Genomic DNA, 26,461 nt, shown 5'->3' with positions numbered 1-26,461 from the left:
ATCTTGGGCAGATCATTCATTATCATTTCTGAGCCTTTATTTCCTTATCTATAAAAGGGAGCTTACATCTACCTTTCCTATCTCACAGTGTCAACTTGGACATTGATCGTAATGATGAATGTGAAGGCCCTTTGACATAGATGTTCAGAAGCACAGCAATGTGACAAATTAAAATTACAATATTTAAAGCTACTGACTTCAAATTCATTTGGACAAGTGGAAGTAACCTAGTCCATTTGAATAGCAATAGTGGATATCACTTGCTAAGGGGCATGTGTTTCTGTCCTCCTTTTGGTTACATTGACATTCAACCAGTAGACTTAATTGGGGAAAACAGAAGCCAGTGTTCTATGACATCTGCTTCTGGTGGATGATTACCTGTATCCAGTTTAATTTTCTAAATTAACTTGAAGCTACATATGGGTGTACTCTGAAAGAAAGTTTTAAAAAATTATCATATATCGAGATGCATAAACCATAAAGGAAAATATTAATGTCTTGAAGCTTTAAGTTTATATGTGGTCCAATTTATCAAATGCCATAAAGTTAATGTCTAGCACAAACTAGGTATTTGTAACACACAAAGGGAGAAATAGTGAAATTCCTTAATATGGAAAGTACTGTCACAGGCAGTTGAGGGGAAAAAAATGAATACCCAATAGAAACACAGGCAAAACATTTGAAACATGAAAAATTTCATAAAAACTCAATAAACCTATGAAATTTCACCCTTCATTAGTAATTCAAATATCTATAACAAAATGAAAAGACCATTTTCCACCCACCAGACATATAAAAGTTAAAAAAAAAAAAATACCATCAAACATGGTATCCATTTCTTAGATTTCCAGTGAAGTTGTGGAATGGTATAATCTTTCCATCAGATAGTTTAATTATTAAATTTTATATAATTTATAAGACTTTGACCAATTTGTTTTACTTCTAATAGTTCATTCTAAGGAAATAATTGTGTACAGAAAAGAAAGGATGTAAAGTTGTGCATTTTATTTATTTATTAAAGAATTTTTTTTGTTAATGTTTATTTTTGAGAGAGAGAGAGCGAGAGACAGAAACAGAGAGTGAGTCGGGGAGAAGGGGTGGGCAGAGAGAAGAAGAAACAGAATCTGAAGCAGGCTTCTGGCTTTGAGCTGTTAGCACAGAGCCTGATGTGGGGCTGAAACTCACCAACCACAAGATCATGACCTGAGCTGAGGTCCGACGCCTAACTGACTGAGCCACCCAGGTGCTCCACTTGTGCATTTTATTTTATTTATTTTTAAATTTTTTTTAAGGTTTATTTATTTTTGAGTGAAAGAGAGTGTGAGTGGGAGAGGGGCAGAGAGAGAGAAGGAGATACAGAATTGGAAGCCGGCTCTGAGCTGTCAGCACAGTGCCTGTCATGGGGCTCCAGCTCACCAGTCATGAGATCATAACCTAAGCCGAAGTCGAACACTTAACCGACTGAGCCACCCAGGTGCCCTTTGTGCATTTTAAAATAGAGAAAAATTGCTCCCTCTCTCTCTCTGCCCCTCCCCTGCTCATACTCTGTCTCTCTCAAAAATAAATAAAACACATTAAAAAAATTAATAGAGAAAAATTGGACACAATCTAAAATGTGCAGGATCAGAGTCATTGGTTAAGAGTTTTGTGGGATTTTGAATTTTAAAATGGGATTTTCACAATGGAGCAAATTGGAGGCAATTTGACCATTCATATGGCAGTAATTCATTCATTTCTGATGGCATAAAATTGGTGTAGACATCAGAGTATTCAACTTACAGATTTACTCAGTTGTGAAATAAAATATCATTGCTGGCCATATGTGATGTCAGAGATTATCTGAAATCAAATATTGGCCCATGGGTCAGACTTTTATTTCACTGAAGTCCTCTGAAAATTGAATTTATACCTTTGACAGGTCCAAATGCTGTTTGATTACGTCTTTCATTTTTAAAACTTGTATGTGCTAAGAGAAATTCTCTCTGTCTTTTATACCCATGAAGAAGTGCCAATTAGAAGAGACCAGCTGGCTGACATTTCTCTTTCATTCTTCCTTGCAACCACAGATAAAGATCACTGACATCCGCTAGCTTGTGATTCCAGAGTACTAGGTTTGGTTGAGGTTTTTTGGTTTCATTTTCCCCCCTGTGTTTGCCAAAAGGCAGTCTATGTCTCCTCCAGATTTACTCTCCATTTACCGTCAGTCTACATCTCCTCCAGATTTACTCTCCATTTACGGTCACTGGGGCGGAATGTGTTTCGTATTCAATGCTTTTTCAGAGTTTTGGTTCCAGAGCTATAATTGGATTTCATTCCCCCATCCCCCTTGACAGCCTTTCTTAACAAGCCTCTACTCTCTTTCTATCCTTTTGTTTCTTGTGGCTTAAGGCGAGAAGAAGAGAAGGCAGGACTATTGAAGCATCCTTACAGTCTGAAAAACCAGCTAGCTGTTTCCTGAGCACAAAGGCTATCTCCATGGATAAGCCAAAAGCAGGCTTCTGTTTATGCATCACTTTCATCTGAAATATACATATGTGTGGTTAATTCCAGGGGAATTTTCAGAGCTTTACTAATCTCATGCTGGAGGGCCCTCTTCTTATTGTAACTGCGTTTATCTGACATAGATCTATACATTATCTCATTGTGGCACTTCTAACAGTTGCCCCTTTTGTGTCTTTAAACTCTCCGCTAAAATATTCCCTTGATTCTTCTAATCCAATTACCAGTGTTGTTTGTACCATCTCCCTTCATTATTCTTTGCTGAATCCAGAATGATTTCGTGAGAGTCATGGTCATTCTAACCTTACCTCTCTATGATAAATACTTAGAAACTCTTCTTTGCTTATAACTATCCCTTTTGGGGCTAGTGTACCTTTGTCTTTTTTTTTTTTTTAACGCATTTTCTTCATCATAAAAGCATTCCTTTAAGAGTCATTCCTGAGTTTCTGTTCATTTACTTAATTATTCACAGTTGAAGAAATTGAGAGACTTTTCAGAGTAATTACATCTTATAGTATTTTTGCAGCCTTTAATATAGTTCCAAATGGCATTTTTCTGTGAAATAGTCATACCTTCAAATGCTTTGAAAGTTGTGCTTTAATTTCAAGATGAGTTAGAGGTAGCCATTTTGGGGAGGAAAATTCTTACTTATTTGGTTGAAAACTGAAGGGCCATTCACTGAGAAATGTTTCTCCACTCCCTTCTGAAATTAACCAAAAATAGAGGGAAGAGGCTTTTTCTTCTGTATAAAACTATGAGGACAAAGAAAACGGGAGGAGACAGGAACAACAAAATCTTGAAATTTGTCTGATTTAAAGGAGACCTCAGAGCACTGAAACTCAAGCCCACAGAGCAGGAAACCATGAAGTAATTTCATTAGCCCAGGGGAACCCCAGAAAAGCTCAACAATTGAAGTCACGTGATGCTCTTGAAAATACGAGATGAGAAGGGGTCAAAAACCCAAGTACTGGTTGGAAGTAGGGCTCTAGATCCTATCTCCTACTTCTTGCAGCAGAGCAACTGTCCTTCCTCCATCCTGGCCTAAAAGTAAAAGTCAGAACCGGAGAAAGATGGCCCAGAAGGGTCTACACTGAGGCATACCAGGCACACCTGAGTACTGAAAAGATGGGGATTGTGGTAGATAGTCTGTGAAGATGGCTGTGGCAATTCTCCTATTCCTATATGCATGCCCCTTGGCAAGGTGACTTTGCCTCTCCTCCCATCTGTTTTCCTGTCCCTTTAATCTCGTCTGGCTTCGGGATTTGGTTTGACTAATAGATTGTAGCAGATATGATGTACAAAGAACCTACGCCTCCGGGAGCCTTGATGATTCCACTTTTGCCCTGTTGGAATTGTGCGACTACCACGTGAGGAAACCAGGCCAAGGTTTTCTGGATGAGACACTACTCAGAGAAAGAGGCCCAGGGCCAACAGCCAGCACCAACCACAGACATGTGAGAGAGGCCCCCTTATACACTGAGCTGTAGTCAGGGGCCCAGGTGCCTATAGGCACTTGAATAACCCGTAGGTGAGAACAGCAAAATAACTGTCCAGCCAAAGCTGGTCCCACTTGCCATCCTGCACAAATGTGATTTTAAAACAGTGGTTGTTGTTTTAAGTTTCTAAGTTTGGGTGGCTTGTTTCAGAGCGATAGGTAACGAGTACAGGGGTGAAATGAATGTCTGTGCGGTGTGGGAGAACCATAACCCTCTTCTAACACTCTGCTCCCAGGTTTCTATATAAGGGAAATTACAGGTAGGAAATAGGAGACTATGACAAGCTATAGAGGGTTGGATAGTGGCCCCAGAAGATAAGTCCAAGTCTTAACTCCCGGTACCTCTGACTGTAACCTTATTTGGAAATAGGGTCTTGGTAGACATAATTAAATTAAGGATGTTGAGATGAGATAATGCTAAATTTAGAGTGGACCCTAAATCCAACGATGAGTGCTCTTACAAGTGACAGAAAAGAGGATCCAGACACACAGAAGAAGGCCATGGAGGCAGAGGCTGTACTTACGAAGCCCCCAAGCCAAGAAATGCCACGGTTTGCCAGCAGCCACCAGATGCAAGGAGGGAGGCATGGAACAGATTCTCCCTCAGGGTCTCCAGAGAGAACCAAGTCTACCCACACGTGGAATTTGGACTTCTGGTCTCCAGAGCTATGAGAGAATGAATTTCTATTGTTTTAAGCCAAGTTGGTGGTAATTTGTTACAGCAGCCCTAGGAAACTCATATACCAGTCCCAGGAAAACCCCCAAAATCTGAAGATATAGGCATCAGACATCTAATAAAATAGTTCAGACAGGGAATTCTACAGCGAGCCCCCTAGTCACTCAGCCTGCTCGTGAATACAGAGGTTCCAACCAATTTATTACTGACTTTATTTTAAATACATTTTTCAATAGCTAATTTTATTTTTTATTTAAAAAAATTTTTTTTCAACGTTTATTTATTTTTGGGACAGAGAGATACAGAGCATGAACGGGCGAGGGGCAGAGAGAGAGGGAGGCACAGAATCGGAAACAGGCTCCAGGCTCTGAGCCATCAGCCCAGAGCCCGACGCGGGGCTCGAACTCACGGACCGCGAGATCGTGACCTGGCTGAAGTCGGACGCTTAACCGACTGCGCCACCCAGGCACCCCTCAATAGCTAATTTTAAAATGGGTTTTAAATAGCCAAGGCTTACCACATGTTTGAGGAAATCCTCGACCATAAAATACAGAGACCAAGGTAAACAAATAGCATTGAGAAACTTGGAGGAAATAGAGGCAATGCAGGGAGAAGGAAATTTTAAAAACTGCCCTTAACATCAGAGTGATGAAACAGAAAATTGCAGCCACGAAGCAAGAGCAGTATGCTGTGGGAAAAGATGGTTCTGAGGAAAAAAAGAGCAGAGAAATAAACTCAATAAGTGGCTTAGAAGATAAAGAGAACATTGCCCATAAAATAGAACAAACACAAAGAAATGAAAAGTAGAAAGAGAAGATAAGGAAATTAGTGGATTGATTCAGAAAGCCCACTCTGAATAATCAGAGGTACAGAAAAAAGATAAGAACAAATAGAAGGGAGATTATAAAATAAATAATACAAAAAGTGACTAGCATGGAAAGGTAGAACTCTCTAGACTAGCAGGGCCACTCAGTGCCAAGCACACTGGATGTAAAAAGAGATCAATGATAATGAAATTTCACAAAGCCAAGGGTAGAGTAAAACCCTAAAAGTTTGCAGAAAGAGAGAGGGAAAAAAGCGCTGATCCAATTAATGAGCAAAGGCAGGTCCTATAAAAGGAGTAGATTCACTATGGCATCAGACTTCTCAACAGCACCTCTGGAAACCAAAAACATGGGAGCAATGATTTCTGACTTAGAATTTTCTACCTGGTGAATCTGTCAACTGAACGTGCATGCAGAGTAAAACACACATGGAAGAACACAGAAATACAAGCAAGAAATAAATAATTTACTTTCTGAGTACTCTCTGATGAGAATGACAGAATAAGTCAGAACAAAACCTGAATAAAGTACTGAATCCCACCAACCTGGAAGAAGGACAACCTTTATAGGGGATAAAAAATTGGAATTCATGGATTGTTTGTTGTCTTGGTAATCGAGACACCATTAGCATCATGAGGAAGAATTTATGAGAGGACACTAAAAATTAACCAAATGGGTAGAAATAGCAGCAATTAACAAACTGAAAACAAAAAAAGTTCAAGAAACACAGTCATTATTCAATAGACTCAATGTCCAACACTTGCATAATCAGAATAATTCAACACTGAATAGCAATTAAATTAAAAAATTAAGATATAACTATCTTAGGTGGAGGGGTAGAGGGAAAAAGTTAGTTTTGCTGGCTCAAACAAGCTAAATTTTTTTATCCAACACAATAAAAACATCCATAGATAATGCTTAAGGTGTATAAAAATAGAAAATAGCATCATTAACATAACAATTCGGAATATAAAGACTCCTTCCAACAGAAATATCTAGAAATGTTGACATTATTTTTCTTGGAGAGTGATTATCCATATAGGAGGGAAAATTCTGCTTTCAATCATAAGCTTCTTGGTTTTGATTTACTTAATTATGAATATATATTACTTTGATAAAAATGAAAAGAGTTTAACAATATTAAAATTCTGTGCAAATTATACTATGATTTTGGATTTGGTGTACTTTGGGAATCATAGCTATAAGAAATATAATTATTTACTTCTGACTTTGTTTTGAAATTCATACTCACTGTCAGAGCTTTGCCAGATAACTTATAAGAAGTCTGAGGATAAAATGTTAGTATCAGAATACTACTGTTATATAGGGATCTATGACTTTGGTTTCTACAACTAGTCCACCTGAAGTGGATTGACCTTTAATATGAGGGCCAGTTAGTCTTTTTTGGATGAGATTAAAGTATTATAGCAAACTAGGACAAGAGAATGGAGTCCAACCTGGAATAATCAAGGAAGTCAAATTATAGTAACTGACTTGACAGTTTAAAGCATCTCAAAAAATAAGAAGATTCAGGAGTTTCAGCTATATTGAAAAAAACAATCCGTTTTGAAAGTAAGCGTTTCGATTTTTCAGTAGAGATGAAGAAAAACACCCAGACAATAGGTATAATGTAAAAGTAAAGGCTTTGGATTTGAAGTCAGAAGAATGAAATTTGAACCTTGATTTTGCTTCCTGTTAGTTTTGTGACTTTGAGATAGTGAACCTTTTCTAGCATAGATTTGCATATTTTAAAATGGGAATAAAAACACCAAGTTTATGAGACTGTTGTAAGAACTATTTAAGATTTTATGTGTAAAAGCTCTTTATAAACTGCACAGCATTGACTACATTATTTAAATGTAAAGAATCATTATTAAATCCAGGATTTTTAAAGCAGTCTTAGCACCACTTGCTTGGTATAGTAAGAAGAGTCCTTCATGTTGGAAACAGCAAGTGGCTCAGATACTGCTAGCAAACAGAACTTTCAAATAAGCTTCATGAGAAATAGGAGTAGAGTAGGGAGAAGTTCTTTTCCGTTTCACCTTATTAGCTATGTGGTATACGGAGCAAAACAAAGGGGAAAGAAACAGTAAAGAGCATTACCCTATGTCGAACCTTCTTTCATACAGTAGAATTTCACAATGGCTTTTTAAGTAAGGTCCAAAAAATTCAGTTTTGTGAAATGCCGGATTTTGCTATTGGGAGTTATTTAAATTAGACCAGGAGTTGGGGGAAGGAGGGAAACTGACATGTACATTTCATTTCTCATTATTATGGGGTTTTACTGTATTTCACTGAGTTAATCCTTAATACTTGAATTTTGATAGGAAGTGGATTATTTCCGATTTATTGTTACATAATGCCCAGAAAATTGTGAGCTTCCTAGAATGCCTACTGATATTTTCATCAATTTACTGAATACTTCTCGAATAGGATGCTTTTTGTTAACGTGTTCTGCTTTGTATCTTGAACCAATAACATGTTCTCTGCTCAACTGCAATTAGTTTTATCCCAGGATGATATTTTTGATGTTTGTTACATCAAACATGGGCTCCTGGTAGACCTAAGTCTAGGACAAGGCCCCTACATCTCTGAACAAACAGCCTCATAAACCAAATAATTGCAGTGTAAACTCAGGCTTCCCATGGCACGTGAATTTTATTTTATTTTTTTTTTTATCAATTTTTAAAAATGTTTACTTATTTATTTTTGAGAGAAAGAGAGAGAACAAGTAAGTAGGGGGAGGGACAGAGAGAGAGGGAGACACAGAATCTGAAGCAGGCTCCAGGCTCCGGGCTGTCAGTACAGAGTCTGGCGCGGGGCTCCAACCCACAAACTGTGAGATCATGACTTGAGCTGAAGTCAGACGCTTAACCAACCGAAATAACCAGGCACCCCAATTTTATAAAATTTTGTGAGAAATTACTTATTTTTTAGATTGCATGTGATAGTATATAGTAGACAAATTAATGAGCTGCTTAAAGCCTGACTAGGTCAGTAGAGTTTTTACAGGTATCATGATTTCATTTATTTTGTGGTATTTTCTGGTGTTGTCTGGTAATATAAGCCTCTGAATGTAGGAACGATTGTAAAATTTGCTCAATGGATTCATCAGCCATTGTGCAGCTAGTTTGGGGGGGGGGGAGGGGAAGCATTCTATGCTATTTCAAGCCAGCAAAAAAAAACAAAAACAAAAACAAAAAAACCCTGCAAAACAAAGCTTTTGTTCCCCTGCAGAAGGTTTAAGTGCTGTTTAAACTGTTTAGACAGGGGTGCCTGGGTGGCTCAGTCGGTTAGGCGTCCAACTTCACCCCAGGTCATGATCTCACGTTTCATGAGTTCAAGCCCCGCGTTGGGCTCTGTGCTGACAGCTCAGAGCCTGGAGCCTGCTTTGGATTCTGTGTCTCCCCTTCTCTCTTCCCCTCCCCTGCTTGTGCTCTCTGTCTCTCAAAAAAATGAGTAAATATTTAAAAAAATTTTTTAAACTGTTTAGACAAATGAGATTTCACTAAAACATAAGCATCAAACCTAAGAGATAATAGAATATTTGAGAAATATTGAGAAGTGGCTCATAAGATTAGTTTTCTCTATCACTATTCATTAGTATTTTTAAATGTCACTGTTAGACTGTGGGACTCAATGGAATTTTGATCAAAATATCACACCTTTCATGTTGCTATTTAATTAATTATTCCTGAACAGTGTACTTTGCCCAGTGACACTAAGTATGTGTGTTCATGCAGCAACCTTGAGAATGCCTCAATAATAATAGCATGCACTGCTTCTCTGATGTCACACGTTAATAGTAATGCATTTCATTTTCACAACTACCTTATAAGGTAGCCGCAGAGAAGGTAAGTGACTAGTTCAAGATCCCGCTGTTAATAATATGAGATGGCTAATTGGGACAAAAGCCATCTAACTCCAGAGTACTTTGTTATGCTAGCTGCTTCATCTAGGTTTTTGGTTTTATTTTCTCTTGCCAACCTTTGTGATCTTGAATCACCATGCTCTTGTGATTCAGTGGAAAGATCTGTAGATATGTACACCCATGAGTGGATTTACCTAGAACATCCTGTTTTGTCAGGGGATCATTTTCTTTCTGTATGTATTTATGATTAGCAAACTGTAGTGTTTGTGTAGAAAACATTAATTTTCAAATAGCTACTAGCTTATGGTAAGTAGATTTTAACAGTGGATTTGCACTGATTATTGATTTAATTTTATTAATTTTGCTTCATGGAATACATTTGTCTATTACTTGAAGGGATGTTTTCACTGATTAAATCTGAAGGGTAACATGGTAAGATTCAGATCATTTTCTAAAGATAAAGTTGCTATGACACTAGTAAATCTCAAATAATGCTCATTAAATCACTTTGCACTATATCATGAATGCTTAAGCAATGTGCCTTTTTAGCATAGAAGAAAACATCTCATGGAATTGCAGGTACTCTACTAATGTTTTGTTTTGTTCAGATGAACAATGTGACAACAGACTATTGTCTTGACATCATAAGGAAATTTGAAGTTTCAGAAGAAAATAAGACGAAAAATGTTCTTGGCATAGAAGGTAAAATAACTAATTTTTAATTTCTCATTTTTCAGTTCAGTTTGCTAAGTTAAATTCTAGCAAAATTTTTAGTAAAAGAAGTCAGGAAATATTCATGGATTACAGGTGATTCAAATAAAACTCACAAAACAACATATTTTCCTATAAAACAGATGCCATGATATTGCTATTTCTCTTACTTTGGCAATGATCATATGCATGTTCTACTCTAAGCAAGTCAACCTGATGCCACCATGTGGGTGATAGATGCCAAGAAATATTTGGACTTCTCTCAAATGGCAAATTTTGGAAAGAGATTCAACCTGGTGATTTCAAAAAAGGAAATTTGGTCTTCAAATAACTAATCTATGACATTAGTGACTTTGAAAGTACAGGTTTCTTTAAAAATCTTGGCAATGAACTTGTTTTTACCTAGTTGGTAGCAGTGGAGATATTGTTGGAGCCACAAATTTTGTTAATACAACTACTTCATTATATAGTTGAGGAAAGTGAAGCTCTCAAAGAAATTAAGTAATTTTCCCAGAGTTATATACTTAGAATGTAGCTTCAAGGATCTTGCACATAAATGTGAATATAGCTACATGTATGTGTAAGTTATATATACTTAAAATACGTGGGGAAATAAATTTCAGGCTGCTACCCAAGAGAAGAACAAATTTCAGGCAAAACCAATAATCTAATGAAGGACCGCCAAGGCCCCCCATTGCCCTCAAGACCATCCAAAGCCATGGTTTATCTTACTGTTTTTGATTCCTGCCCCCCCCCCCCCAACACACACACACTGGTTTCAGGCTCAGTGTGGACAAGGAGGTTTGGTACCACATGTTTACTTCCTGCGGTGGAGGGTAATTAAAAGAAAGGAATAATTTAAAACTTATATATATTAAGAACCATTTTAAAACACCTAGAGAAGATAAACTAATTTGGGCCTTTTCTTTACCAAGAAATGAATGTTTTGCTTGGTGGGCCCCCCAAAATGGAATTAAACATGATTTCTACATTATTGTCATAAAGATAGGCATGAAGAAATTCTCCAGAGTCTCAGAGGATATTTACAGATACAGATACAGTTTCTTGAAGACTTGAAGCAATTTAACCTGATAAATTGGAATGTCATTCCACTTAAGTACTTGTGGTCATTCAAGTATTTATTCATGTATTAATGAATGCCTCTTCTACCTAGGTATTATGTTTTGAAAAACTGTAGAAAAACTGATCGGGTTTTCTACAAAATTGTTTGTTTGAGTATAGCTGATACACAGTGCTACACTAGTTCTGGGGGTATATCTTAGTGATTCTACAAATGTATAGCTTATGCTATGTGTAGCTACTGTCTGTCTTATTACATCGCTATTACAATATCATTGACTCTAATCCTTAAGCTGCACTTTTATTCCTATGACTTGTTAATTCCATAATTGGAAGCCTGTACCTCTGTCTCCCCTTCACCCATTTTGTCCAACCCCTCATCCCCCTCCCCTCTGGCAACCATCACTTTGTTGTCTGTATTTCTGCATAATCTTTAAACATTATTTTAAAGTTACAAATGTTCTAGCTATTAGCAGCATCTTCCCAAACCAATTTCAAAGTCAAATAACCACACTGTCAATTTAGGCTGTGCCTAACTTTTGACCTATTACTTCACCCATGGCACTAACAGTACTGTTTTTTAAATGAATAACTTATCAAATTGATGGTTGCACCAGTGTATCACTTTGTGTAAAAATTGCTTTAACACTGCATCAGTAACCCATTAGATCATGCTGCATAATCCTAGCTTGAGTTCAGTAGCTATTGAATGGCTTTGGAGTAAGCCCTCTCTCATACTCAATCAAAATTCTTGAAAAGCCTACTTATTTTTCTGTAGGTTATGTTCACATTGCTATTCCCCAGTCATGTTTCAGTTTTTAACACTATTTGACCTGAAACAAATCTCTCATTGCCTTAGTATTCCTCATAGTACCTGTCCTGAGTGTAAGTAAGATAATCATTAAAACATACTTTAATTAAAAAAATTCTTATTAATGTTTATTGATTTTTGAGAGAGAAAGAGAGAGACAGTGTGAAGTGAGGAGAAGCAGAGAGAGAGAGAGAGAGAGAGAGAGAGAGAGAGAGAGAGACCCAGAATCCAAAGCAGGCTCTAGGCTCTGAGCTGTCAGCACAGAGCCTGAACTGATTTTTTAATGTTTATTTTTTTGAGAGAGAAATAGAGCATGAGTGGGGAAGGGGCAAAGACAGAGGGAGACACAGAATCTGAAGCAGGCTCCAGGCTCTGAGCACAGAGCCTGACGTGGGGTCCGAACTCATGAACCATGAGATCATGACCTGAGCCAAAGTTGGACGCTTAACCAACTGAGCCACCCAGCTGCCCTGCTATGAACATACTTTGATCTCTGTTGTCCCTGATGGAGTCAGTTAAGTACACTTTGAAAGCTAAAGTACTTTACTCTCTCTTTCTTCCAAAGGGTTCACGAACTTCATGCGTAGTCCTGCTTGTGACATATTTAATCCATTGCACCATGAAGTGTACCAGGACATGGATCAGCCTCTGTGCAACTACTACATCGCTTCCTCTCACAACACATACCTGACGGGGGACCAGCTCCTTTCCCAGTCCAAGGTGGACATGTATGCACGGGTGCTACAAGAGGGCTGTCGCTGTGTGGAAGGTTTGTGCTTTGTCTGAGCTCTGCTGTGTGTTGATGGAGACTTAAAATATGTACTCACACTAATCAGAACCATTTTTCTGCTTATTGTAGAGTCATTATTTACTCATGATGCTCTCTGGATCCTCCTTATTATCCAATCAGGAGGAGAGAGAGAGGGATGTACTAGAAGTTAGGAAGCACACCTTCAGTTGCTACAAAACTGTGATGAAAATGAAAGTTTTCCTAGAAAGATTTTTTTTAATTTAAACAATGACAAAGATAGTTCAGGATAACTTTTTTTTTTTTTTGAGACACTTCATCAGTCAGCAACATTTATTAAATTTCTTGTGGGGTCTTGATTGTGAGGACACAGATATAGGACATGGTTTCTGCCTTCAAGGAGCTGACAATCTTATAGACTGGGTGGCCATTAAAAACAGTAGTACAACATGAGAATTCCTCCAGGCAAATCATATACATATTGAGAAGTGTTGGTACAAAGAGTAAGATGTGAAATAAAATGCGATGAGAAATAGGTAGGCTGGGAAAATAAACTTGGGTCAGTCATAAAGAGGTAAAGGATTTGAGTGCTGTAGTGAGAAATTTCAGCTCTAGCTTTTGGTAACAGGTTCATTGAAAGGTTTTCATACATATGGTGATATGATCAGACTTGCAGTTTAGAAAGATCATTTGGGTCACTGTGTGGGAGGACAAGTTTTTTAGAATATGTGTTTGTGGCAGGGAAGAAGAGTGAAGCTAGATAGAGCAAAGAGAATGGTAGGAAGGCTATTACAGTGATACCAAGGAAGGGTTCACTGGACTGAGTGAGTTGGAGAGACAATTGAATAGATATTAAAGAAGTAAACCCAGCAGGACCCAATGCAAGAAGTAAAGGATGTAAGGAATGAGGGTGAGAGCTGTAGTAAATGAATGGTGCCCTCACATTATGTGGGAAATCTGGGGGGAAGAGCGTTAACGAGTTCAGTTTCCATCAGTTGAGTTTATAGTGACTTTGTAACATTTACATGGACATTTTTATCAGTCGGTTGGATAATAATATCTGAACTCAATGGAAAGATCCAGGCAAGATAAAGATAATTTAATTCTGTTTTACTTTTGTATTTCTGTATTTCTGTATGGATGTATGTATGTATGTATGTATGTATTTATTTATAGAACGAGACCACGAATTGGGGAGAGGGTCAGAGGGAGAGAGAGGGAGAATGAATCTTAAGCAGGCTCCATGCTCGGTGTGGAGCCTGATATGGGCTTCGATCCCTCAATGCTGGTATCATGATCCGAGCTGAAATCTAGAGTTGGACGCTCAACTGACTGAGCCACCCAGGCACTCCATAATTCTGAGTTTTGTATGTGATATTTAAGATCATGAAAGTGTACAAGATCACTTACAGAGACGAGTGGACAAGTGAATGAGGCCTGAGTAGGGAAGTGATCCAGCATTTAGATGTAGGAAGAGCAAGGGTAACCAATGGGGATTAACTTAGAATGGTTACTGGGTCCTAAGGGATGAAATGGTCATAAATTTCCCGTGCAACAGAAAAGTAAAATAAGGTAAAAATTAATTATCCAATCTGGTTGCATTTAACAGCTAGGAGGTTATTGGTGTCTTAAAAAAATTTTTTTTTAATGTTTTATTAATTTTTGAGAGTGAGGGTAGGAGCAGGATTAGGGGAGGGACAGAGAGAGAAGGGAACAGAATATCTGAAGCGGGCTCTGGGCTGATAGCAGCAAGCCTGATATGGGGCTAGAACTCACAAACTGTGAGATCATGTCCTGAGCTGATGTTGGATGCTCAACCAGCTGAGCCACCCAGGTGCCTCTGGTGTCTTTTGATAGATAGTTTTGGTGACATGTTAGTGAGAAGTTGGGGGTAGCTAATCTGCTATGGGTTAGTCACTTGGCATTTTTCTGCAGTAGAAGAAAACTGGATGATACAAGTTTGGGAGATTTTGACACTTGGAAGAAGAGAAAATGAGGACACAAGTTTTGTTTTTAGATGGGATAAGGGGACCAGATTTTGAAAGGTTTCATGTCTGATAGCCTGTCTTTTCTCTGGGATGAGAGCATCATCTACTAAGTGTAAAGTGAGTGGAAGTTAGCTTAGAGGCTTAGGAAGATCAACAAACAACGGGAGAGGAGTTGACAAGATAAACTGGGAAAGTTCCTAGCTAGTTTCAAAAACAGTCTTAAAACAGTCTGTTTGTTATACAAGATCTGCATGTTTAGATTCCTCCCACCTCACTCCCATCAGATTAGATATAGGAGCAGTGAAGATAGATTATAAAACTGATCCATGCCTCTAGATTTCTAGGTCATATAAAATATCTTCAAGGTGTTGGTGAGCACTCTTAAGTAAGTAGTCAGTAGGTCGGTGAGTCTAAGAAAGGAAAATAAATGAATAAGGGGCCATTAATGAGGTAAGGAAACTAGAAAACTCCAAGAAATAGAAATATGGGGAAAGTTGTCATCACACACACACAAAAGAAGAGCAGAGAGTTGTTATCACAGAGCGCGGGCTTTTGGACATAGTTACAGGTGACGACTGTATCCAGGGTGTGTCATGGGTGGGCATGAATGAAGTAGAGTGGGGATGGGATTGTTAGCATTGGAGAGGTCAAAGGTAAAAAGATGGAGTAAGTTGCCCACCTGTACTTTTACCTCACAAAGGATGTTGACAGGTAGATTAAATGTTAAAAATTTTAAAGATTAACAGTTGGAGATTAAAAACTAAGCCAGATATTTAAATGCAAAAAATATACTATAGGAAAGACACTTGGAAGATTACAGAAAGGTAGAGTTGGATGAAATGAGGTTCAAAAGTAAGGAGATTTTTTTTTTCTTAATGGATGTAGGAGAGAAAATGTTTAAAAATAGCAATAAGGCCTAGAGAAAAATTAAAAATAGATCTACCCTGTGATCCAGCAATAGCACTGTTAGGAATTTACCCAAGGGATACAGGACTGCTGATGCTTAGGGGCACTTGTACCCAATGTTTATGGCAGCACTTTCAACAATATCCAAATTATGGAAAGAGCCTAAATGTCCATCAACTGATGAATGGATAAAGAAATTGTGGTTTACATATACAATGGAATACTATGTGGTAATGAGAAAGAATGAAATATGGCCTTTTGTAGCAACGTGGATGGAACTGGAGTGTTATGCTAAGTGAAATAAGTCATACAGAGAAAGACAGATACCATATGTTTTCACTCTTACGTGGATCCTGAGAAACTTAACAGAAGACCATGGGGGAGGGGAAGGAAAAAAAAAAAAAGAGGTTAGAGAGGGAGGGAGCCAAAACATAAGAGACTTAAAAACTGAGAACAAACTGAGGGTTGATGGCGGATGGGTATTGAGGAGGGCACCTGTTGGGATGAGCACTGGGTGTTGTATGGAAACCAATTTGACAATAAATTTCATATTTAAAAAAAAATAAACAAATTAGACATAAAAAAAAAAAAATCCCTAGAGAATGACTCTTGGTCTGTGATTTATGCTAAAAAACATCTGTGGAGAAAAGTAGTGTCCTCCAAGGTAAGCTGATTGTTAAGATGAGGAGGTTGAAAGAGAATTCCAAAAGGAGTCGGATGATAGAAGGGAGTTTGTGATGGAATGGAGATTCCATGGAACAAAGGGGAATCACTTTTTGGTGGGGATGTGCTGGGAGTTAGCAGTAGATAACAGCACATCCTGGGCTGGTGAAACAGTGTAGGGGAAATGAATAAAGCAGTAGGGTGATAAGACTAGTAACTAGATGGGCCTTTGTCATATAGTTTCTGGCATGTTATCAGGGTCAATTAACATTTTAAAACTGGACAGGCATTAAGAACTGTCTACATACAGAGCAGTTAGAACCACTACAAATTTAGTGTTCTGGAAATTTATGCTTTAAGAGATGTCATTTTTGCAGTCAATGCAGTGAGCACCTACTGACAATGAGTGAGTGACAATTGAGTAGCTTAAGCAACTAATGAAGATGCTTATAAAATATTAACATAAAGAAAAACCTTTTAGAAGATCTCGAGATGACATTCTGCTCTCAGCCATTATTCAACCCTTTGTTCATTCAGTACTCAGGAAGTTTTACATGTCTGACATGCACAGAGATTCCCTGGGCAAAAAGCCTCTTTGGATTCACAGTGATGGTTGCCTATCATTTTAAATGGTGACATTTCCTTGGAGGCCAAGTATGGAAAATGACTTGTAGTGACTCCATGAAATGATAGTTAACTCCAGACAGTTTTGCAGTTTTGTTAAGTGCTGTGTCCCGTATGGTATTTATTTTGCTTTTCAGGTCCTCCAGGTACCTGGTCTTCTCTTTTTTGCTTTTTTAGTCAAAAATCATGTCCTACCCAAGCCCAACCATGTTCCCATGATCAACTCCTTATACTGAATTAGAACATCTAATCCTCCAGCTTAGTTTTGCCTATTAAGAAGGAAAGTTATCTGATTAAGACAATTTATAGCAAGGTACAAATGATTTTTAGTCTTAGCCTTTTTTAGTGTCTTTTGATTTTAAAATGAGAATGTTTAGAAATTGTGTGCAGATGTTATTGAATATGGGCCTTCCCTTGTACGTCCCTTCTTTCTTCCTAACTGCCATTCACCAAAGTAATAGAAAGAAGCTACTTGGCTCTCCTTTTCTAGTAGGAGCTTGTCTGCTCCAGATATTCACACAAGCTGAGGATATATACAGTTACGGTGTAATTTTAAAGGACACGCAATCTGTCAAATATCTCCCTTACCAGTTCATGTCAGTAAATTCCTCCCCTTGTATTTGGTTTACTTGAAGTTATTTCTGTTGAAATAATCTGTAAGTGGACAGTGAAAGTCAAACTACTATTTCTGGAAGGTTTTTGTTGAGGACAAGAATTATCTTTGTTTGGGAGACTTGATCAGCTTTGTCCTTGACCTATTTCCTGTTCCAAATTAGGGTTATCACTTTGGCTTTGAATGTACTGTAGGAAGGAACTACCATGATTTCAGCCCCTTTTGTGAGTTAGGTCCTGAGTGAGTGCTTTCTATACATTCTCATTTGATTCTTACAACCTTAAGGGGGATAGAATAATCTCCTTAAGAGGATACCCCATCTTGGAGTAGGTTAAGTGGCTCAAGTTTCCATAGCTGGGAAGCTTGCAGCCTGATGTTTTAACTCAAGTTGATTTAACTCCCCTGCTCCACTTTTCCCTGGGAAGTCTATGTGCTTTTTGGAGGAGGAAGTTTGAATGGCATGATCAGCCCTAACACGGATCAAATGACAGTCATCAGTCACATAAGGAAAGCTAGAAAAACTGAAGTGAAGCACTGAGGGGACGTTGGCTTGAGAAGAAGGAATTTGCTTGGTTCAAGATTAGGACTACCGTCTAACTAGATGTTCCCAAAGACTTAGAATTTGATGACACGATCTTTTGTGCTTTCCTAACAACTTCTGTCAGCGCTGTGCTTTCGAGATCTTAGTTCGCATCTGAAGTTTGGACCTGGAGACATCAGTGTATATATACCCAGTGATATGTCATCTACTTGGGTCCAGATGAAGCTGTTTTTACTCCTAAATAGATGGGGCTAAGATTTAAAGAACCTGATGTATAGAGTGTAGCAGGTCATGGATTGAAAAATCTCAGTTACCACAGACATTTTTCTGAAGCAGCTTTTGCCAAGGATAGCACTTCAAGGTAGAGAATAATGATTCTGGACAGGTTCTTCATGGTATTGTGACCTGAAGAATCTCTCCACTTTCAAGCTTCTAGTTTTATAATGTTGTGTTTTCCATCTCCATTAGTACAGCTGTAGGAATGTCTTTGGTAAAGATACATAGAGAGTATTGGGGAAGACTAATAAGTCTTTTTTGGTGAAGTGGGCTTGTCAGCAAATCAATTTGAGAACACTTTTTACATGGCCTTACCTTCCCTTGATTTTCAGCCCAAGTTGCCTAATAAATATGGATGTTCTGTCCAGGGGATTTTCACTCTCATTATGGAACTGATGTTGCATCACTGCTATAATTGGTTTACAACCTTTCCTGTTATCTCTGGAAGTGCTATCAGGATGGAGTACTTTTAAGTTCCATTATGAAAAGCTGTCATCTTAGCTGCTCGTCTAGGCTGCAGAACTAACCACCTCTTTGTCCAAGTGCTTTCGGAGGGCTCTAATGTGTGATGTGATTGAAAAATGGGCCACTGGCAGTTTTGTGGGCATGGGAATTAGTTAGAGGGTCTCTACCTTGCTAGCATTCCCATTACAGCATTAGTTCTTACAGGAAACTTCCCTGTCATTTGAATTTGGCTATGATTGCCACATGTTAGGATGCTGGTACCATTTGGGAGTGTGGTTATCCTTATTCACCGGATAGATGATGAAATAGATCTAAAGTGTGAACATTTTTAGAAGAGCTGTCCTTGACTATGGATATTCTGCCTATGTTTATAAATAATAGGAAAAGAGCACCTTATTTCATGATCCATGTGGTTTAAGAGCTATTTTTATGTGTACATGACAATCAAATAAGGCATAGCATTGCCTTGTCTACATTCATTCTTTTTGAAAGGGTATTAGTTCATTTATGAGGAACCGTTATGCCGCCTTTCCTCCACAAGGGGGCTAAATCAGAGTATAAATTAATCAAATTACGTACCTTTGAAACATCTCTGCCTTCTTTCCACACCCATATCCAAAGACAAATTAAAGAATATCAAGTGCATGTCAAAAGATGGATGGAGCTTCTCTTCTTAGAAAATGTCTTTGATACATTTGACCTCATTTGCAGGCCCAAAGGAATAATACAGTTCTTCATGCTAGTATCTCCAAGCCTTTGATCTTCTCAATGGCATCTTTATTCTTAAAATTTGTTTTTTATATTCCTATGGTGTTAACCTTGAAAATTTTTTTCTCCTTTTACCTTTTTCATTTTTTCCCCTAAGGATAATTTATAGCCAATGTTTAATTGTAATATAGGTGACTGTACTAGGGAACAGAACTAATGGGATCTCTCTCTTATATATGAGAGAGAGGAAGAATGATTTTAATAAATTCGCTTACGTGATCATGGGGATTTCCTAGTCTGAAATCTGTATAGCATGCCAGCAGTTTGGAGACTTACATTACAGTCTTTAGGAGAATTCCTTTTTCAGGAAATGGGAGTCTTTACTCTTCAGACCTTCAACTAATTGATGGGGCCCACCCACCTCATGGAGCATAATCTACTTTACCCAAAATCTATTGATTTAAATGTTAATCGCATCTAACAAATATCTTTACAGCAACATCTAGACTGGTACTTGATCAAATAAGTGGGCACCATAGTCTAGCAAAGTTGACACATAAAATTTACCATTGAATCACATTATGGTTATGGTGAACAATTTGAAAGTATTAGAATAAATAAACATAGCATCTCCTGACATAGTATACAAAGCACACATATGAGGAAGGTACTAAAATAAAGAACAGGTGTAGTCATGAAATGTCGGGCCCTAATTAAAAGTCAGAATTTTAACTGGCATTCCATTAGCCAAAGAATGTTTGGCTCATATTATAATTTAAAAACTAGATTAATTGTTGATATTTAAAAATTGGGAAAATTCACAGGAGTAATGTCTAGATTTTTGATTTCTCTCGGCTCTGGCAACCAGAGCTACCAGACTACCACAAGGAAGGGCAATGTCATGAGAGCTGGCAGGATTCTTTGGGGGGTCCTAGCTTAGCCTTGACTGGGATTTAGATAAGGAAAGTGAAAGAGGGCATTTTGGTTGACCTTAAATGAAAGACACAAAATCATGGAGGTTTCCTATGTGAGGAAACGTGTGTAATGGAAGAACAAGTCTGTGAGTTCAGGGGTAGGAGAAAATAAGATCGATTTGTCAGACAGAAGCTACGATATTAATTAAGGCAACGGTGGTTCCTTTAAGAATTAAATCTAAAATCTCTGTTCCTTGAAACAGAGGAAGTTTATTTCTTGCTTATGTAAAGTCCAAAATAGGTGTTCCTTACAGGTGAGTCTTTCAAGCAATGATTTAGGGGTCTAGGCTCTTTCCATCTTGTGGCCATGCCATCTTCAGCACATGTCTTCTGCAGTGATAGCAGAAGCTGAGAAAGTCTGGATGGCTTTGTAGGGAAAGTTTTCACAGACCAGACCTGAAAATGGTGCACATAATCTCTGCCCACAATTCGATGGCCACACCCTGCTGCAAGGGAAGGCTGGGCAGTGTAGTCCAGCTGTGTGCCAGGGTGAAAGTGGATACAGACTGAGTGAATGGCTAGCCAGTCTGTAGTACAAGAGATAAGGACCTTGGGGTTAAGCAGGCAGGAGGAGCTATAGGATATTAATAAATTCAGCCTGTGTCTACTGAGTACCTACTGTGTATGTGTTGGATGCTGTGTTATGTACTGAGTAGGCTTCTGAGCAAAGGAACAACGTGGTGAAAGCATTGTTTTGAGAATCTAGTCTGGTGGTAGAGTGTAAAACAAAGAAGACAAACTCTAAGGGTGGATGGTGAGGAAGTGGTTGTCTTTCTCTAGCTGGGAGCCAGTGAAGCTGTCTATACACATAACAATAACAGTATTATCACTAACAATCATAATTACTATGTATCACGCAGTATTATAAGCAGCTTTACATATACTTAGTCATCACTCAAACTTATGATGCAAATGGTACCATGATTTTCTTTTATAGGTGAGGAAAGCAAGGCTTTAAATGATTAAATCATTTGCCCATGTTGATATAAATCTTGGCAGGGCCTGAGGATTTGAACTTAGGAAGTCAGTGTTATTTTAGAGCTATTGTGGAATTAATAAAATGAAAATGTAATAGAAACCTAATGAGTTTAAGTGAGGAGTAATGAAAAACCCTGTTATCGATTTGGGAGGGCCACTGCAGCTTCTTAAAAGACCTTAGTAAACTGAAGAGGAAGAAGTGAAATTAGAGGAGCAATCTGTTAAGAAATATCACTACCCTTGGGCCACTTGATTGGATTTAGATCGATTTCTAATGAGCATTCTTGGTAAATGCTGGGCTGCTTGTGAATGTGACATCTTTGTTAACTGTAAGTACTCAGAAACAAATCACTTATTATCTTTAATTCCTTATTCTGATAAATATGCCAGAACACCCATCTCTCCATTTGACATCTTTGTCATCATCATAATAGGCATAATCTCAAATAGTAAAATAATGTTTGTCTGATATTGCCAGCAATATTAGCAAAACCAGAAACTTTGTGTTGTTGATGTGAAGTTCTGTTTTTGACAGTTGACTGTTGGGATGGCCCAGATGGAGAGCCAGTAGTACACCACGGTTATACTCTCACTTCAAAAATTCTCTTCAGAGATGTTGTGGAGACCATCAACAGGCATGCCTTTGTGAAGAATGAGTAAGTATAGCGACAGCTGGGAGCTAAGCCAGCATAGAGAGCATTGGCTGATGTACCATGACTACAACACCACGCACTCTTGCCTTGAGTCTTCATCTCCCTTTCTACTCCCCTCATTCTCTCCCTCCTTGCCAACAAAACATTGTGAGCAAATAATAAGGGCTCCATGTTTGTACTTTCTCATGCTCCATTTATTATGTACTCCATTCTCTCTCAAGACATTGCTTCCTTGAAGCATGTTCTTGCAAAGACTGACCTCAAAATTTCTATAGAGTGTTCGTAAAGTTTGGAAACACAGGTTACTGTACATGATAAACAGTTTGTTGATATTATATTAACATACAGTAAAATAGTAACAGCTAGGTTTTCAGACTTGCTGGATGGTCCTATATATACCGAAGTGTCTAGCATCCTTGTGTTACTTGACTCCTCCTTGGCATTGGATAATGGTGACTCTTTTCTCCTCAATACTTGCTTTTTTGGGGCTTCTATTATAACATTCTCCTCTATGCTGTCATTGCTTCTCTCTTGGTTTTGTTTGTTTGGCCTATGGTCTGCTATTCCATTTCCTCATTCCTTTAGTCACTATTTCTTAAGTTGTTGCCATTGTTCTCCTTTTGGGTTGTTTAATTATATGTCCAGAACTTTTACCTGAGTTTCAGAGGTGTGTAGCAAAATTCTTAGTAAAAATTCATCTGAGTGTCCCATACATACCTCGGAATCAACAAATGTCATTATTTATTCAGATATTTAATGGTGCCTACTCTAAGTCAGGCATACTGTAACAGGTGCAGAGAGGCACGACCCTGAACAAAAGAGATGACTCCTACCATCATCAGCTCACATCTCAAGCCAAAGTCAGCATTTCATTCTGCCGAACCTTCTCTTGCTCTGTTTCCTTCCAATTTTTTTTAATGTTTATTTATTTTTGAGAGAGAGAGAGAGAAAGAGAGCAGGAGAGGAACAGAGAGAGAGGGAAACACAGAGTACGAAGCAGGCTCCAGGCTCTGAACTGTCAGCACAGAGCCCAATGCATGGCTTGAACCCATAAACCGTGAGATCATGACCTGAGCCGAAGTTGGACACCTAACCAATTGCGCCACCCAGGCGTCCCTCTTTATTTCCTTTTAGTTAGGAGTAGCACTTACCTAGTCAGTGTCTTTAGCCAAAAACTGAGTCATTCTAAATTCAGCCAATTCTTGACAGTTATACTTTCTAAATTATCTTTTGACTCCATTGCCTTCTCTTCATTTCTCTTTGGGCCATTGTCCTCACTGGTGCAGTGTTTTCCTTTCTGAAACTATAAGCATAATGTTGTATTCTTAAAGTCCTTCAAAAGCTCCCTGTAGTACACAGTCATGTCTTATGTGCCCTTTAAGGTTTGGCCTCTTCTTTCTCTTCCAGGGTCTTCTTCCACCAATGCTCCACAGAGATGGAGGGTTCTTCCTTTGTCTTTCGGATCCTCTGGTGACCCCAGTTCTTTCACATCTCCCTACCTTGCATATGGTGTTCCCTCTGCCCGGCACACTCTTCCTCATTACTCCACGTGTCTAATTCTTATTCATTCTACAAGACTGCTTAAACATTGTCCCTCTGGCAAACTTACTGTTACACTATCTGATTTAAATGCTCCTTTCCCTGCTCTTAGCATTCTGAGCGTATTTCTGTTATATCTATATAGCACCCTCTTATAATTGTTGGCTTCCTTCCTTCTTTTGAGTCTTTAAGACCAAGACCTCATTGAAAATATGGGGCTCTGTCTTATTCATTCTTTTTTATTTTTTTAAAGATTTTTTAATGGTTATTTTTATTAAAAAAAATTTTTTTTACATTTATTTATTTTTTGAAAGACATAGAGAGACAGAGCACAAGTTGGGGAGGGACAGAGAGAGAAGGATACACAGAATCCAAAGCAGGCTCCAGGCTCTGAGCTGTCAGCACAGAGCCTGACGCGGGGTTCGAACCCACAAACCAGGAGATCATGACCTGAGCCAAAGTCGGACACTCAACCGACTGAGCCACCCAGGCGCCCCTGTCTTATTCATTCTTTATTGCCTAGCAGATGCCTGCAATATACCATAAAGCTAAGAAATGATTTTTGAATAAAAAGAAAATTACAGTTGCATAAAATCAATTTTATAGAATTTAGTGGCCTTGAAAATTTTTAATATTTGGTCTTCTTATTTATTAACCATGAGGTTAAAAATGCCGTTTTAATGAGAGACACTTGCTGCATGGCAGGTTTAGTTTATGGTATCTGCTATATGGAAGAGTCCCAAGTACTGAATTCTGATGGGTCTCTTCTACCTTGATTGCTACTAGATTTAGCGAAGTTGATGAAGTGATTTTGCCATTATTTTCCAAAATGTGAAGTTGGGTGTTGAAAAGATGTGCTACCTTGGAGGACCCTTTGATAACTTGACAGTGCTTCAAGTTTGTGAATACTTAGAAAAGCACTTCACATTAAAAGTTACTATGCTTGTTGAGCACATTTTGAAAGTTCAGTCTTTTTCTTTCCTTTCTTAGGCCTCCCTTATACCAGGATTTCTCAACCTTGGCACTATTGGCATTTTGGACCATGTAATTCCTTGTCATGGGGAACTGTCTTGTTTATTGTAAGATAGTTAGCAGCATCCTTGGCTTCTAGACACTAAATGTCAGTAGTACTCCTTCCCTCCCTCATATTGTGACCACTAAAAATGTCTTCAGATGTTGACAAATTATCTGTCTGGGAAGGGTGCCATACAGTCTCCCCCCTCCCCTGTTGAGAAGCACTGTTTTATGTTTAGCATCATTAAACACTAATAGGCTTTTTATAAACAGATTAATAATTTATTTACTTATTTTTTAAGTTTATTTATTTAGAGAGAGAGAGCGAATCTTAAGTAGGCTTGCACTGTCAGTACAGAGACCGATGCAGGGCTTGAACCCATGAACCATGAGATCGTGACCCGAGCCAAAATCAAGAGTCAGATACTTAACCAGCTCAGCCACTCGGGGCCCCAAACAGATTGCTAATTTAAAAATTCGTTGTTAGAACCCCTTGATGTCCCAGTGAAGAAATGGGCAGAAAACATGAATAGACACTTCTCTAAAGAAGACATCCGGATGGCCAACAGACACATGAAAAGATGTTCAGCGTCGCTCCTTATCAGGGAAATACAAATCAAAACCACACTCAGGTATCACCTCACGCCAGTCAGAGTGGCCAAAATGAACAAATCAGGAGACTATAGATGCTGGAGAGGATGTGGAGAAACGGGAACCCTCTTGCACTGTTGGTGGGAATGCAAATTGGTGCAGCCGCTCTGGAAAGCAGTGTGGAGGTTCCTCAGAAAATTAAAAATAGACCTACCCTATGACCCAGCAATAGCACTGCTAGGAATTTATCCAAGGGATACAGGAGCACTGATGCATAGGGCCACTTGTACCCCAATGTTCATAGCAGCACTCTCAACAATAGCCAAATTATGGAAAGAGCCTAAATGTCCATCAACTGATGAATGGATAAAGAAATTGTGGTTTATATACACAATGGAATATTACATGGCAATGAGAAAAAATGAAATATGGCCTTTTGTAGCAACGTGGATGGAACTGGAGAGTGTGATGCTAAGTGAAATAAGCCATACAGAGAAAGACAGATACCATATGGTCTCACTCTTATGTGGATCCTGAGAAACTTAACAGGAACCCATGGGGGAGGGGAAGGAAAAAAAAAAAAAAGAGGTTAGAAAGGGAGAGAGCCAAAGCATAAGAGACTGTTAAAAACTGAGAACAAACTGAGGGTTGATGGGGGGTGGGAGGGAGGAGAGGGTGGGTGATGGGTATTGAGGAGGGCACCTTTTGGGATGAGCACTGGGTGTTGTATGGAAACCAATTTGTCAATAAATTTCAGAAAAAAAAATAAAAAAAAAAAAAAAAAAAAAAGAACCCCTTGATGTGATTGCATAGACAATCTCTTGCTAGTTTGTTGTTCTTTTTCTCTCTAACACTCTGGGATAAAACCTATGTGGTTGCAAGAGCAAACAGATTATAGCAAGTTAACCCACTCCAGTCACAAAGGTTCATCTCCGATATTACCTTTGGCATCAGGTTTTACTAATGGGGAAAGAATGTAGTTTCAGGAGGTCATAACCCTTTCTATGGAGCATGTGCTATTGTCAGACAAGCCCAGAAATAAATTGTTTTTCTCTACATAGATGTATTAGCCAATTTAAATATTGGCTTTTGTACCCTGAAAAATAGATATTGCCTATTTCTTCAGAAGATATGTGATAGAAAACTAGAAAAAAAACCACAACAAGCTAATTTTGAAATAATTTCTTACTCTGAAGAAAAAAAAATCAGAAGA

At 38.4% G+C, this 26,461-nt stretch overlaps 1 protein-coding gene across 1 annotated transcript in view; it reads left to right on the top strand.

Annotated features, from left to right (window-relative positions):
• The window catches only part of PLCH1 (phospholipase C eta 1), a 191,200-nt gene that overhangs the window by 118,579 nt on the left and 46,160 nt on the right, over nt 1-26,461 (top strand). Inside the window, exons 7-9 of the mRNA XM_047876576.1 lie at nt 9,974-10,067; nt 12,533-12,736; nt 21,987-22,107. Coding sequence (XP_047732532.1) covers nt 9,974-10,067; nt 12,533-12,736; nt 21,987-22,107 — 419 coding nt within the window. The remainder of the gene's footprint in view (nt 1-9,973; nt 10,068-12,532; nt 12,737-21,986; nt 22,108-26,461) is intronic.

The sequence above is a fragment of the Prionailurus viverrinus genome, chromosome C2 (genome assembly GCF_022837055.1).
Source record: "Prionailurus viverrinus isolate Anna chromosome C2, UM_Priviv_1.0, whole genome shotgun sequence".
Taxonomy (NCBI): domain Eukaryota; kingdom Metazoa; phylum Chordata; class Mammalia; order Carnivora; family Felidae; genus Prionailurus; species Prionailurus viverrinus.
The sequence above is the reverse complement of the archived record's forward strand: the minus strand, read 5'-3'. Positions and strand labels throughout refer to the sequence as shown.